General features: G+C 40.7%; 1 protein-coding gene across 13 annotated transcripts in view; it reads right to left on the bottom strand.

Moving 5' to 3' along the window:
• Positions 1 to 737: 737 nt before the first annotated feature.
• Positions 738 to 15710, bottom strand: part of ARHGEF9 (Cdc42 guanine nucleotide exchange factor 9) — a 307760-nt gene continuing 292787 nt past the window's right edge. For 11 of the 13 annotated variants that reach the window (XM_073361040.1, XM_073361039.1, XM_073361050.1 and 8 more), the window contains one exon: positions 5754 to 6092. In XM_073361040.1, the coding sequence (XP_073217141.1) occupies positions 5911 to 6092 (182 nt within the window). In that variant the 3' untranslated portion in view covers positions 5754 to 5910. Of the gene's footprint in view, positions 3660 to 5753; positions 6093 to 15710 lie in introns of those variants that run through there. The other 2 variants (XM_073361041.1, XM_073361042.1) reach the window with 2 other exon arrangements.

Genomic DNA, 15710 nt, shown 5'->3' with positions numbered 1-15710 from the left:
TAAAAGCACTTGTACTCTCTATATCACAAACATGTATGCATTGCAAAAACATGAATCACTCTGATGTAGAGTGTGCTGGTTCTGCAGTACTTGTGTCATTTCAGGTACTACCTTGCACACACCTTAGCCTCCAGATTTTAGAGACTATGCTGCCCAAGCCTACAACTCTTAGGATTAGCCAGTGCCTGGCACCTGACATGCAAGGTGATGGGTATATGATGTATTCGGTATGTATATTGCCTGACACTGCAGTTCACAGACATGCAGCTGGGGTAATGCTGCAGTTAGCAGATGTAATATGAACAACCAAACCAGACATAATTAATAGAGACAAAGTCATTTTCAGGTCATTTCCCTAATGTCCATGATTTCACTATTTAGGCTCTGATTCAGCAAAGCACTTCAGCATTTAAAGTTAAGCATGCACTTCAATGAATTGCTGAATCAGGGCCTGGTCCACCGGTGTAAATTGGGAATATCACCACAGAAATCAGAAAGTTACTCTGAGTAGTATATGAGAACAAAATATGGCCCAGTGGAGCAGCCCAAGGTGTTAAAATCTGGCCTCTCTCCTGCTATACCAAATGAAATCCATGGCTATCTGTGAATGCTGAATGCCAGAAGCCCATTGTTACTTGTCTGAATGCCTGATGTTTGAAGAAAGACCAAGAAAACAAAAATGAATAAAACTTGTACCTACATAAAACCTGAATGTTTTAATGGTTGAACCAGTCTTCGATTGGCTCTGTCCACTAAGCCAACTGGAAAGTAGAAAATTAAAGGGACATTTAGGTTAAAAATCATGTACATTTATAAAAACCAAACAAGTAATAAACAGCTATTTCACCAACGTCCTCAAGGCAAAACAAAAAACCCCATAGGTCCAATCCACATCAATCATTTGGTATAACAGAAATAACGTCATTGTAATAGAAGAATCATCCATATCTTCTCCACTGCAAGCAAAATTTATACAATACGATGACGCTTTTTCGGTGTATTGGTGGAAGAGAAGGAAATGGCAAATCCGTGAGGTTTTATTCCATTGACCTCACTTCTTAGCCCAGACAGACTCTGGAATAAGCACTCTGCTTGCAATGCTGCAGCATTCTCTCTGTAATTCATGTAGCACTGATGATTTTTCCTTTTATTTTTTTATTCCCCTTGCTGATTGGTTTGCCAGCATGAGTGGGCTGATCCTCCAGTCCCGCACCATGCTAGCATGCTGACTACCAGTCACCCAGGAAAGCATCGGGAATACAGAGTGTGAAAGGGAAGGGGAGACAGAGGGAGAGAGATTTAAGTGGTAGCCGTGTTAGTCTTCATCAGCAAAAACAAAATGAGAAGTCCTTGGGCTTATGCCCAAATAAATTTGTTAGTCTCTAAGGTGCCACAAGGACTCCTCATTGTTTTAGAGAGAGAGAGAGTTATTGTTGAGATTGGTATCTGTTTGGATGCAGCCACTTCTGGGCACTTACAGTGTCGTCTCTATACATTCTAGATACACTGGTATCAGCATGGGAATTGCTTGGGTTACTAACTGATCTGAACACCAGTGTTAAATAACTGGAGTTGTCTTAACTGCAAACTAATGTTTGGCACTCACTCAGGCCAGAGGCACTGGCTTCCTGCTCAGAAAAATACGGCCTCTGCTATACTATCAATATGCTCAGGAATCTTTCTTATGTTAACATCAGTGTATTAGCAACTTGAGGTCTGTTGGGTGGCCTTTCTCTTCCGTTGTAAAGCTGACCAGAATTTAGTAATCAAATCCATCATTTAAAACAATGTTTCTGGGGAAGACTCCCCTTGAACTCTATTTAGTGCAGAATTGGACTTGAAAGCCAATAAGAATTGAACCTTTCATCCTTAATCAATTGTTTCCGCTCAGTTCAGCGGCGGGCATGGGCAAGGAGTGTGGGTTATTTCTCAGGAGACACTCCAACCCCTTTTCTGGTTCCATATGAATCGCTTCTGGCTGCTTTGTTGACAAACTGGCCCCCCCCATCCAGACAATTCTTGCACATCCTTGGGGAAAAGAGTAAGACCACTCTGCGTAGGAAAATGATTTAAAAATGCCTTCAGATGCCTTTTCATTTCTTTTTATTTAACTCCATAAATATTTTCATAAGGCTCAGTGTCTTTACAACACTTTTTTTCAACACTTTTTTTTGTTTTGTTTTATACACACAACTTAGACACTTGTTTGACAGGGTCAAACAGTCCAATATAAACAAAATAATAAAACTGGCAAGTGTGGATCAGCTGGGTTACCAAAATCCATTTTTTTTTGCCCATACTGTTAAAACCCCAAAAGCACTAAAATATCAGTATTTGGCTTCAAACATGTATTTTAAAACCCTTGATTGTTCTTTTTTATTCTCTGCTACAAGTCCGCATCATCATAGTGCCTTTAAACTCCTCCAGACTCTTTTGATCTTCTCAAGGAAAAATAAGCGTGGTGATGCCATGCAGAACTTACAAAAGCTACTAAATATACATGTTCCCTGAAATGTAGCTGCAATGAAAAGATGACAGAGCATAAAGAGAACAAAACCAGAAACCCAAAGCACCACAGTGTACTATCAATAACGTTGCAATGGATGGCTAGTGCCCATCCAAGAACTGAAACAGATTTCAAATATATTTTTCTATGTATTATTTTCTATTTACAACTGTTAGATGCACCTAGGTTGGTTCTTGTTTTATCTTTTGGAGAGGGTGGGGAGGCAAAAATCTTGAACTTACATCCTCTGCTAGGTCAAGGGGTAATGAGTATCATTTACCTACGGAAGAGGAGGTTTTTATATTATATATATATATAGTTTCAGCTGGAGAAATTCTACATCTAAGTCTGTTACAATCTCTGGTTCTATTGCCCATGGAACAGTATGTGGGTTCCTCTTGTCTGGTATTGAAATGAAAATCTATATAACATGCGAAGTCAAAAATTACCCCCAGTTTGATCAGATATAATGTGTTTCTGGAGCTTTCAAGTATACAAGACCACCCAACCCAGCTCTCTATTTCATAATTAATAAGTAAGTAAAAGTGGGACCCATTGCTGGTTTGCCTTTCTATTAATGCTTCATTTCTTGCAGCACCTTGGCAACTTAGGGATGGGAAGAGCTTTCTTGAATGCCACAACTGAGGGCCAAATCCGCTTTGCTCTGGAACTGAGGCCTGCATCTGCTTTACCTGCTGCCTGGTTTTGGTGCAGGTAGTTTGAAGATAGCAAAGCTATTTGGTTTTGGTTTTCCACGTAAGCAAGAAGCTGTGAGTCCAACAAGTGGCCTTGTCAGATCAAGGGAATCTCGATTTATGATGCAAATAATGGTGTGGCCGTGTTGTTTCTTTTTTCTAGTGCTGAATATTAAGGAAGCATCTTCTCATAAAAATAATGGATGTTTTATTCTCACTCTCAGAGGCACAAAACAGTAAATGAACAGGCTTAACTAACGTGCTTGTTACTTTTCTCCCTTAAGCAATTAAAAAGGCAAAGGTATAGGTGTAATTTTCATCATATTGACAAGGAGGCTCTAATCTGTCTCTCTCTCTGTGTCTCTCTCCAGCCATTCAGAAAGTGTAAGACGTTTTGTTTCATCCTTTACGTTACAACTTTTGAGGAATCGTCTCGTTCACTTCTCTAAACACCCATCCTATTAAACAAACAAAAATAATAATTGCCACATATTCTGTATTAAAATCTGAGCTGTTAGCCATAAAAAAAGCAGAGATACAAAAGAGTATTTTAAAAATGTTTCTGATATAAAAATTGTGTTACCTCCTGATTGGACTTTTTTTTATATATCATTTACATATAGGGGGGTGGGGGGGGGGAGCCTTCCTCTCTTTAAAATACTAGACTTTCTTTGCTGCTTATTTGTATTTTCTCAAGTAGCAAAGAAAGTGCCGAGATAATCTTTGTGCTTTAAATGGGAAATATGGTCACTCCCTTATAACATGGCATGGTGTCTTTATCTTAGTGCTTGCTCTAGCCCTACAAGAGAATAAGCTGCCTGGAAATATTGAAATCATTCACTGGTGGCCTTCACAGGTTCTTGTTTTTCAGGTGAAAAATTAAATCTGTACTCCCCTACCCCCCGGTGTATTTCTCTACATCAGTAGCTAGCCTGATTTGCTTGGATGGCCGATAAGATTAAAAACAAAAGAGTCAATACAAATTAGGGTTTGGATCATTTCACCCCACATTTTCAAAGGAGACTACAAAACAGCACCTGCGAAATTTTCACGTACACCTTTTTATATGAGCAAAACATCCACATTTGCCCAAGCAAAAAGGCATCGTGTGTGCAATGATCTGTTTTGTGAGCCGAACTGCAGGCTTCCGTACATGCAAACTAGTGTGTTTGAGGTGAGGGTGAAATTGTAGGAGGTGTCATTGAAAATGCAGCTCTGAATACACAGAGTGAGAAAAAGAGAGAGAAAGAGACACAGAGAGGTTAACTAATTACTGTGCAGCCTATTGACAACGGTGCAAGTTTGCTGAACCATTGCTACAGTTTAGATTAGTCTGATTCCTGATCTACATTTGGATATGTAGTCCTGGTCAATGGCAAGACGTCTCAGGCCACACTGATTTCAATGCAATCTTTTCTGAAAGGCAGTTTTCAAACTCTTCCACAGGTTGGAGGCATTAAATGTTGAGTAAATGTTTTCGATTACTTAAGCAATGATCCTTAACCTAATAGGTCATCATTGTCAGCTAATGTCCGGTTGGTAATTTGGGGCTCAAGGCAAACCTAGGGATACTTAAATAAAACATAACAGACCAGAAAGCAAGTACAGCAATGGCTGTTACATCTAGGATCGTTGCTCCTGTAAACTGTAATCAATGGTTCATAACAGTGGTGCTACGCGTGTGTGTGTGTGTGGCAGAGAGGATGGGTCCTCTGAGTTAGTTCCTGCAGAAGGAACACTGGCCATTTTGTTTGTGTTCAATAACTAATTTTTCTCTACCTAGAATTGGACATCTCACGGGGTAATTTCTCAGCTAAAAAAAAAAAATCTCTGGAGAAAATAAAATAAAATACGAAACAAAAAAGCCTCCATTGTTCTCTTTCAATCTTACTGGGAATGGCATGTGTGATTGAAACACACAGCATTGAAATGAAACACAGTTAAAAATGCAACAAATCAATTGAACAGAAGTCACCTCTCACATAATAAAGATCTGTTCCCCCCTTTTGTTTGTTTATACCCCCCTCCCTGGCCCAAGAACACATATAAAAACAGTTAAAGCAATAGAAGTACTGAGCAGCATATCACAGTGCATAACAGAGCACACCCAGACTGGAACGACTCAGAACAGAGAATGCTGGGGGGAAAATGCTGTTCATTGAAACAGGAAGTTTGGGGACAGTCAAGGGGTGGGGGGAGCAAAGAGGGAAGGGAGCAGAGATCTTCCCCACCTCTAAAATAGAAAAATAAAAGGCATAAATAAAATAAAATATACACCAATGTGGCCTGCAAGAAACTTCAGTGACAAACTCACAACGAGCAAGAAATCGTCCTGGAGAGACAATGACAAGTTGGACAAAAAAAAAAAAATGAAGAGAAAAAATGATGTTGTCTGACCAATTAAATAAAACAAAATCGGACACATGAGTAGAAGTCATTGGTGCTTCCTAGTATCTAGTAGTAGTTTGCTTCCCAAAAACAACAAAAAAAAGTTTTTGGTCCTTCTATATATATATATATTTATATATATATATATATATATATATATATATATATATGTGTGTGTGTGTGTGTGTGTGTATAATTCTTTTTAATTGCAACAGTGCTTCTCCGAAAAAAGGTCCATCTATAAATATAATTTTATTTATTTATTTTTATTTTTAATTTTTTAAAATTTTTATTTTAAAATTCTCCATCTCACTCTAGGTATTATTTTTTGAATGGCGTTAACCTGCTGAAATTTTGCCAGAATGGTGACTGGCTGCGTTTGGGTTCGGTGAACTCGAAGACCTGGGACTGGGATATGCCATCTGTCACCATGTATTGTCCCTGATTTAATGGATCCTGGGGTGGTGGATAGGCTGGAGGAACCGACCTGGAGTAGCTGACACCTGCATTGATGGTGGGGAAGGGAAAAAGAAAGAGGTCAGTCAGAGTTCAGTTGGGTCAAAAACCGTACTCATGATATTACTTGCTATAGCTTTAAAAACCAAGGCCCCACACAGTGGGGACATGAGCAGCAGAAGGCAATTCTAGGGATGAAATTAGCAACTAACTTAAATTATCACTCCAAATGCAACCTAAACTGGCAAGCTAGTTGGAGATTTGAGAAAGATCAATTACTTTTGTTCTGGTGGAGTTTTGCTTTTCTCTTATGGAAAAGTCCTATATAATTTAAGCCATGAGAGCCCTATAGAACCATTAGATACAGTTATCTAGAAATCCCTCTATTATTGAAAAGGTGAAGTCTTGTCTATAGAATTGTTACATTGTAGAGAACTGTACCTCTTCTATAGAATTCCATTTGTTCGTTTCAAAAGACAGAAGTCATTGCTTCCTCTACTAAGTCCTGTAGGATTTTTCGCTAGCGGTTTGTTTTAAATTCACCAGCCTGGTTTCAGCTTCTAAACTAGAAAGTACTGGGAAATCTCACCAGAGTCACTGCCTGCTAACTTTCCAGCCCTATCTTCCAGGTGAGGTATTCCAAAGAAAGGATGGCCTTGTGGCTGAGGTATAAGACAGTGAGTCTGAAGTCCTGGTGTCTATTAATGGCTCTGTCACATAATTTCTATGTGACCTTGAGCAAATTACAATCTCTCTGGGCCAGAGAGTGCCTCCTCTGATGCAGAAGGGGTGAGGGGTCCACTGTCTTTAAGACACAGAACTCTGCAGAGGATGCTCTATGGAGCTGGAATCCACATGAGTGATTGTGGGGGAGGTAGAGGATGGGTAGCCCTTAACTGAGGATGGTGGGGCTGAGGGGACAACCATTACTATGCTTGTGGAGATTACCAGGGAAAGGTAATATGCCCACTGGTTATACTTCCTTCTTGCTGAGACCATTCATGAAGTGTAATTCCCTTCTTAAGCAAGCTCCTTGGGCAGTGTGATAAAGTGGAAGCTACACTGCCAGGAAGCAGGGGAGAGCAGAGGAAACATCAGAGCTTTGAAGCAAATGCAGAAAGTTCTGGCCTTCTGTGGATCCCCTCTGTTGCCTGCAGAACCTGCTACTCATTCTGTGGGTAGGGCAGCCCCCCGACAAAACGATGTGGGGGGAACATTATGGAGATCTCCTGCTCCCCGGGGTTATACTGCAGGAGATTGTGGGCCAGCCTATTGTGATCAGTTTTCCCATCTGAAAAATGGGGACAATACCCACCTTCCTCATATGAGGGTTATGAAGCTAAATTAATTAATGTTTGTAAAACGCTTTGAGATCCGCAGGTGGGAGGTGCTAGAGAAGGCAAAATATTACAATTAGCACCTAGATACCACGGTGATTGGCATAAAAGAAATTAGATTCTCTGCATGTGTCTCTACCAGCACACAAACACAGACTTTCACATGCCAGTGCTTTGGGATCCGGGGATGGGAGGTGCGATACATGTTCAAACCAATTACAGGCAAAGAATTAAACTCTCAAAAAATGCAATGCATTATAATGTGAAACTAAGCTGCCAACCTTTTAATGTTGGTGCATCATTATATAGGTCCTTCTATTATAACAAGCTAAGACTTTAATAGTCTGGAGAGGGAAAAGAAGTAATTTCCTCCCCTTTGTTATAGTAAATACCAATCAAGTCTGGTTAAAAACCAATAAGACTTCAGACTGAATTGAAACATTTCCTGGATTTCTTCAAATTGTGCTTCGAGACGAGGAATATGGAAATGGGACTGATTTCTTCAAAGAAATTAAACGACTATTTGTTTTATCTGATAACAAATACTACCACCCACGTTGCTCTCTATCCAGTCCAGGAAGTACAGTCATCCTTTTTCATTTTTAACATGGGCAAAAGTTGCTGCATGATTCATGACTTAGTAACCCTATCCAACTGCATCACAGTTATGTGTTCCAAGTCAAGCTGAAAACAACAATCTGTTTGGTTCCTTCACCTCTTTGGTAGGCTCTTGGATGCTTGATCAGATTTGCTAATCTCATGCGTTTACAACTTTATTTTTCCTACCTCACATTTGTGAATCTTGAGTAAGATCCTTGCACAGTAGAATGCCAGTTCCACTGAGTGCTTGATGTCCCATCATTACAGACAGGGGCCAGGGTCAATCTTAAATGGTTTGGCTCTAGGATATCATAGAGACAGCAGGATACCTCCATCCTCCAATTAGATTGCTCAGGCATCTAGACTCTAGTTCAGCATCTGAAGATACCTGTGGCATGGGGAAATCCCCACCTGGTATAGAACCGGCATAGCCAGCTCTATAATAATCCCTGGTGGCTCACTCCACGTAGTGGCAGAAGATAAAGTGTGACAGGGAATGTGGCCAAATCATGCTATGTTCCAGTGATCCATGACCATGGCAGTTTACCTAAATTAGAAAAGTCCTGAGGCTGATCTAATTTGCATAGAAGGAGGGGGCAAATTTGCTCCAGCTACCCTGGGCACCAGGTGAAAGCAAAGAGGAACTAAACTGTCAAAATTGTACGTCTAACCTGTTCATGCAATTACTACAGCTACAGACATGGAGGCATGTGTTATTTTGCCCTTGCATTTGTGTGCATGCAAATATGAGTATTTGTGCTCTGCAGAGTAAATTCGGCAATCCCACAAGAGTAGCTTTTCTCGTGAGGTTTTCAACATGTCACCTCCAACAGCAGATAAAAACGCCACAAGAATGGCCTTTCTTCAGGTATCTGTGTATTTCTGGTCTCGGTGAAACACCGGATGTGGAAGAAAAATCCCACTTACCAGAACATCTTCAAAACCTCAGAACAAGATTAGTTCTCAGAATGAATGAAGGGTTAATATATTTGTATCTGAACTGAGCTGGTTTCCTCCCTCATCAGAGCTGCAAGTAGATGTGCTAAATTGTCTCTTTAAGGATTTTTTTTATATGCAAAGCCATAACTCTATTGCAATTTAACCAGAAAAAATGAGTAAAGCTCCTTCCCAGTGAAGAATGCTGCAATCTCAGGCTGCCTCTGTGAACAGAATTCAAAATAGATAAGGAAAGATTTCCAGGCACAGAAGTCACGCTGCTTTTCCCTAGGCACAGGGAGGCAGTTACACAAGTCTTGACCAGACTTGGAGCTCCTTCTGCTGGTTCATGCAGAACTCTGCACCAAGGTAGACTCCAAGGGTTGCAGCTGCATAGTACGATTGTTCAGTAGGGCCGGGGGGTTGAGGGGAAAAAAGTAGCTTTGCAGTTTATCATTTGTCAGGGCAAATGCAGCAAAGAGAGATGATGTATTGTCAATTGAAATTGAGCAGTATTTTAGTGCTAGACAATGTCAGTTTGAATCACTTAGGTTTCTCATCTTAAAACCCCCCCCTCAAAACCAAAAACCCTGAAAGGATTTCAAGCCATCTCTACTTTGCTCCTAACTTCTTTCCAAAATGCGTTTTGTACTTGTGATCTCAGAAGGAATTCCCTGGCACTGAAAGAATTAAAAGAGTAAAGCCAAATATAAGATGTCTTTCTATGCATATTCGATCCTGACCCTTTAAGGATTTCTTTCATGCCTTGATTGGTAGCTATTTCATGTTCCTTTCCTCTCCAGGCATCTAACCACCTTGCCTATCTATTAACTGGATTTAAGAGATAGGTGATAAAATATAAATGTTTTCTAGTTCAGAGTGGGCTGAAGTTGGTGCCATACTGCTGGTGAATGGAGAGTGTACTGTGGTGCAAACCCTCAATTCTCCTAAGTTTCAACAGCAGTGAGGGAATTCACACCTCTTAGGAGACGCACTCAACCTCATCACAAGTCCAGTTGTGTCCAGTTATTTCTGACATATTTCTGTGGTGTACTATTCAGCACGCCCCTTCAACAGGAAATAGTGCCAAAGTATTAATCATTTGATGAGGAACTCATCATACTCCTTGCACTGTCCATTTTATTGAACTACAGAGTTCACTCACTGAAATACAGCCACTTCTGGGGTGACACTTATTAACAGCACACAGCAAATCTACATGACAATTTAGAACTAAATAGGAAGAAAAAAATATTTAACTGAAAATACAAGGAGAATTTAGGTGGTCAGAATCACTCAACTGGAAGTCTGGGCATGACATTGTGGGTAACACCTCTACTCTTCAAACAGTCCTTTGGGGTCTTTAATGAAGGCAAGAGGTCAGTTTCACATCTCACCCAACAGATGGCATTCTCAGCACTCTGCTGGAGTATCTGTTCAGAATGGACTCAGAAGCAAGAGTGCCCCTTACTTAGTCACCAGTGTCATTTCCTTTTGCACTTAGGTATTCCTTGGAGGTCTCCTATCCAAATATTCATCCAGTCAGACCTTGCTTAGCTTTGGAAATCCTAACTATATCGCAGATCAGATTCTATCTGGATTTAGTAATTCCTTCAGTGAAGAACCGATTTCATCTGTATTATGAAAATCATAATCATCATCAATACTTTCAGACTGAAAATGCTGTGGCTAGTTCCACAGGGTAACTGTATAATGGGCACTCATGGGCTTTGGAAGGTTCAGTTTATGGCACTGTTCCCTCTAAGCTGTGTGCGTGTGCACACAGATCCTAAACACCGCGCGCACAAAAAATGAAATACTAAATCGGAGCCAGGCCGAAATATCATTTACTGGCGACTTTTGACATTGTTTGCCCGCATTCTATCAACACAGCCAGATTCTATTAGCTGGCAAGGGGGGGAAGGGGAAAGGAGGTTAAATTTCCTTTGTCTAAGTATTTAAAAATGACATTTATAAAATAACATGGTGTAAAACTATTATTATCACAAATTGCAAATTAAAACGTTTTAAATGTATAAGCATTTTAGTCGCTTGGGCGCATTTGACTCATGGCACACAAATTTGAACTCTGCTTCAAAAATTTGCACAGAAGAAATTTTTTGCGCACACGGCCTGTCAAAAATTAGAGGGAACATTGGTTTACTGCCCATATAATTTTTGAGCAATGGGATTTGCACATGTATTTTACGTATTTGCAGGGAAGTAGTATTGATAACATGGTTTTCATCCAGTAATGACATTCTTTCATCTGCAGTGTGGAAAGCTTGGTGAACAAAGGGAAATTACCTTGATTATATCTGAAAATACAAGTGTGCCTCCCCTCCCTTTTTAAAAAGAATTTAACGAATGGGCCGGTTAACCCTTAAGATGTCATATGATTTCCAGGTAGAAGACACTTAGAAACTGGGAATGTTTGACAACTGAGCTGCAGAGGTTTGAAATGTCAGAAGAAATTAGGATGGTATGACCCTTGGGAGGAATTTGGGTCAGTATATTTGTGAGTTGAGGTTAGCTGGGCATCAGGTCAAGTCACTTAACGCGAATGAGGGTAGCAGAAAGACTTGGCAGCTAGAGAGAGAATGCATTCTGGAGCCAAAGCCTTAGCTGGTGGAGCTATGCCAATTTATACCAGCTATGAATTTAGCTCTCGGTGGATTTTTACAGACTGCTAGGGGAGGGATGAGGCCACTTAGTGGTAGTGGGAGAATTCAGCAACTAGGGTATGGAGGGAAACAGGGAATACTGGAAACATCTCAGCATGTCAAGGGCAGCTTTTGGAGGCCTCCCCATGGTCTGCTAAGAGAACTGAAGCATGCACGTTGGAAGATGCAGCTCCTTAGCCCACTGTTATGCTACTCATGAAAACAGCAATAATAAAGAATAAGTTAGTCCAAAATTAAGAGAAAAAAGCAAATTTCATTCTTCATAGCATTTATTGATCGCTCGTGGGGTTCAGAAGGGAGATCCCATCCCACATAGGCTTGCACTATTAAATAAATAACAAAAACAAGGGGATATCATTCCTTTTTATGAATTGTTAGGTTAAGACCACTGACAGAGTCAAGTTACCTGACTAGACAGACTAGTGGTCTTATATACCATAATGAATCCTATGTTCTTATGTCCAGGAAAAGCTAATATTCTTGACTAATGATTTGGGGAGCCTTAACTTTTGAATGGCCAACTTGAGACACCTTAAAGGGATCTAATTTGTAGAAAGTGCTGTGCCTTTGAAAATCAGACCTCTTTAATGAGCCCCAAGTTGAACAGCCAAAAATTGAGGCACCCCAGAATCACTAGTCCCATCTGAAAATCTTGGCTGGGGATTTTGAAAGCATCTAGGAATGTATGCCAAAAAGCACCTGTGTGAATTAGAAGTGAATATGTTACCTGCTACCATACATGGGGATAGAAGAAGACTAAACGGGGGATTTGATAAGTGTCTACCAGTTTTTGAAGGCTGTAAACACTGAAGATGGAGAGGAATCGTTACCGGGGTACTGGCAAACAATCCCAATGGTTAGATACACTAAGGGAGCTTTGAAGTCCCTGTTGTTAGAGTCACTTAAAACTGGAATGGACAAATCAATGGGAAATACAGTGTGCTGAGCAATCCTGCATTGGCAATAAGGGATGCACGACATGACCTAATAGGCTTGATTGTTAAGGAAACCTAAACCTGGCAGAAAGGGAGGGGAAGTGGTTAGAGAAACTGGCCAGGATGTTTCAGGGAGAAGTCTGAGAGAGGGACCAGGCTTCAAACAGCATAGGCTGTTTCTCCCAAATCAGAGAAGGGAAATAAGCCAGACCCTCCCGAGTTATGGATGGCAAGGTTAAGTTTAGGCCAGGCAATATCTATGCAAGTCTTTGTTATTTTAAATCCACCTCTCTGCACTGTGTACCTTTTGGGCAAAATAAATCATGCCCTGTTTTGGAGACACAGTTTCACTGCAAAGGTATGCTGTCAGAGGCTCCCAAAGAGAAACCTCTGCAGGATCTGGCCCCCATTGGACCTGCTGAGTTAGTCATGGCTGGCACCTAGGGGACTGTAAATCCAGGTGCTAGTCTGAGAGTGGCGAACTGCAGAGTTCCACCCCAGGAGAGGTGGGGGTCCATGACTTGACAACTGCTGGGGCTGCACTCAAAATCCCCAAGAAGGGACAGCGGTGCAGATAGCCTAGTAACTGTGACAGGCTCTTTTTAAAAATCAAGCCAAACCAGAATTTCTATCTCCCATTTTAATTATTCTAGGATATACTAGACTAAATTCTACTCTCAGTTACACCCACTGAAGTTGCATGGAGCTGGATGGCTCTTACTGGAAGAAGGATCTGAATCACTGTCTGTAAAAAATATCCCACAACTTTGTCTGCTGGGAAGGAGCACAAGCCAATGCTACTTATCCACTTTATGTCTAATGGACTTAAAGAAGGTGGAGAATTGGTTTAATGCTGTCTTAAGGCACATGCTCTGATATTATTACATTTCCCCCCAATCCAATAAGTAGTGCAAATCCCAGTATGTTGCTGAAATCTGAAGTTTACTCGCTTGCTCAACATCAAACCAATTCTGAAGGAATCTTGGTTGTGCATGTGTATATATGCCTGTAGGTGCATACGTGTGTATGTCTGTGGGTGCATGTACGTGTTACCAGCAAGCTGGTTCCAAATGGGATGATTCATTTAGGACACTGGTTTAAAAAAAACAAAACAAACCCCAAATGCAAAGGTTTATGCTGTCTCTTAATCATCTGATTAAAGTTTCATCAAGTTTATCTGACAGAGTTTGGATGTTTCTTCCTTGTCAGTCTCATCTTCCACACTTTCTCTCTCCAGTGTATTGCAGCTAGTGGTCCTTTAAATGTTTCCTCTTAATAAATATGCGGGCTGACTCCAGAGTAATACTTTAGGGAAACACTGTATGACAGTTCATGAAATACGCTGCTGTTAAAACTACTGAAAACTTTCTAGTTCGTCTCCAACACACTTGATTGCCCTTCCCATTTCATCTCCTTAACTGCTTCAATCCTTTCCTTATGCATTCTGTCATAGGGAAATTATTGCTGTTTCCCACAGAAGAGGTCAACTGATATAACATAGCAGATGGTAAAAATAAGGCTACAAAACACATCCAGTGACCTAAAACCTGGGCACAGAGATCTTAACATATCAGATCAGCTGGTTGGGCCATCAAGGCCTGCAGTGGCTACTAAGCCTGATCAGGCAAAGTGTTGACGCATGTGCTTACTTTGAACATATACGTAGCATTAATGTCAATTGGACTATTTATATTCTTAAAGTTAAGCACATGCTTAAGTGCTCTGAGGCCCAACTGATGTATCAGAGGCAACCCAAACCTTTCTGCAATGCATATGTCTAGCTCCGCAGTGTGTACATAGAAAAGGCAGCAGGCCTACCTGATCCCTGGCTGCAGTCATCCTGAAGCATGAGAACTGGTTACCCTTCTCTTAGCACAGGTAACTACAACTAGGTACTAGCAATACACAGTCTCCAAGTATTTATCAATGCCTTTGGTAAAGCCTTGTTGGGGATACATTTCAAATACGTATGAAATTATTACAAGATAAGTCAACAAAAGCACCCTGAAACTGCAAATAACTTGGAGCCCAGTTCTGCTACCCTTCCTCATGCTGAGTAATGCTTGCTAAGTATTCCCACTTAAGCCAGCTGCTCAATAGGACTACTCACACAAGGGCCAACCTCTGGGGTATTATGCAAAAGCGATTTGCAAACACCTGGAAGATAAGGTGATAAATAAGAGTCAGTATGGATTTGTCAAGAACAAATCATGTCAAATTAACCTAATAGCTTTCTTTGACAGGGTAACAAGCCTTGTGGTGGGGAGGGGGGAAGTGGTAGATGTGGTATATCTTGACTTTAGTAATGCTTTTCGTACTGTCTCGCATGACCTTCTCATAAAGAAACTAGGGAAATACAACTAGCTGGTTGGAAAACCGTTTCCAGAGAGTAGTTATCAGTGGTTCAGAGTCAAGATGAAAGGGCATATCAAGTGGAGTCCCAAAGGGATCAGTCCTGGGTCCAGTTCTGTTCAATATCTTCATCAGGGCTAATGGCATAGAGAGTACACTTATAAAGTTTGTGGACAATACCAAGCTGGGAATGGTTGCAAGTGCTCTGGAGGACAGTATTAAAATTCAAAATGATCTGGACAAACTGGAGAAAATGGTCTGAAGTAAATAGGATGAAATTCATTAAGGACAAATGCCAAGTACTCCACTTAGGAACAATAAATTGCACACATACAAAATGGGAAATGACTGTCTAGGAAGAAGTACTGCAGAAAGGGATCTCAGGGTTATAGTGGAATCACAAGCTAATTATGAATCAAAAGTATAACAACACTGTTGCAAAAAAAGTAAACATCATTCTGGGATGGAAGCAAGACATGAGAAGTAATTCTTCTACTTTACTCTGAGCTGATAACACCTCAACTGGGTATTGTGTCCAGTTCTGAGAACCACATATCAGGGAAGATGTAGACAAATTGGAGAAAGTCCAGAGCAGAGCAACAAAAATGATCAAAGGTCTAGAAAACATGACCTATGATAGAAGATTGAAAAAATTGGACTTGTTTAGTCTGGAGAAGAGAAGACTGGGGCGGGGACAGGGACATGAACAGTTTTCAAGTACATAAAAGGTTGTTACAAGGAAGAAAAGTTGTTCTCTTTAACCTCTGTGGATAAGACAAGAAGCTACGGGCTTAAATTGAAACAAGGGCAGTTCACGTTGG

The sequence above is a fragment of the Lepidochelys kempii genome, chromosome 9, assembly GCF_965140265.1.
Source record: "Lepidochelys kempii isolate rLepKem1 chromosome 9, rLepKem1.hap2, whole genome shotgun sequence".
NCBI lineage: Eukaryota > Metazoa > Chordata > Testudines > Cheloniidae > Lepidochelys > Lepidochelys kempii.
The sequence above is the reverse complement of the archived record's forward strand: the minus strand, read 5'-3'. Positions and strand labels throughout refer to the sequence as shown.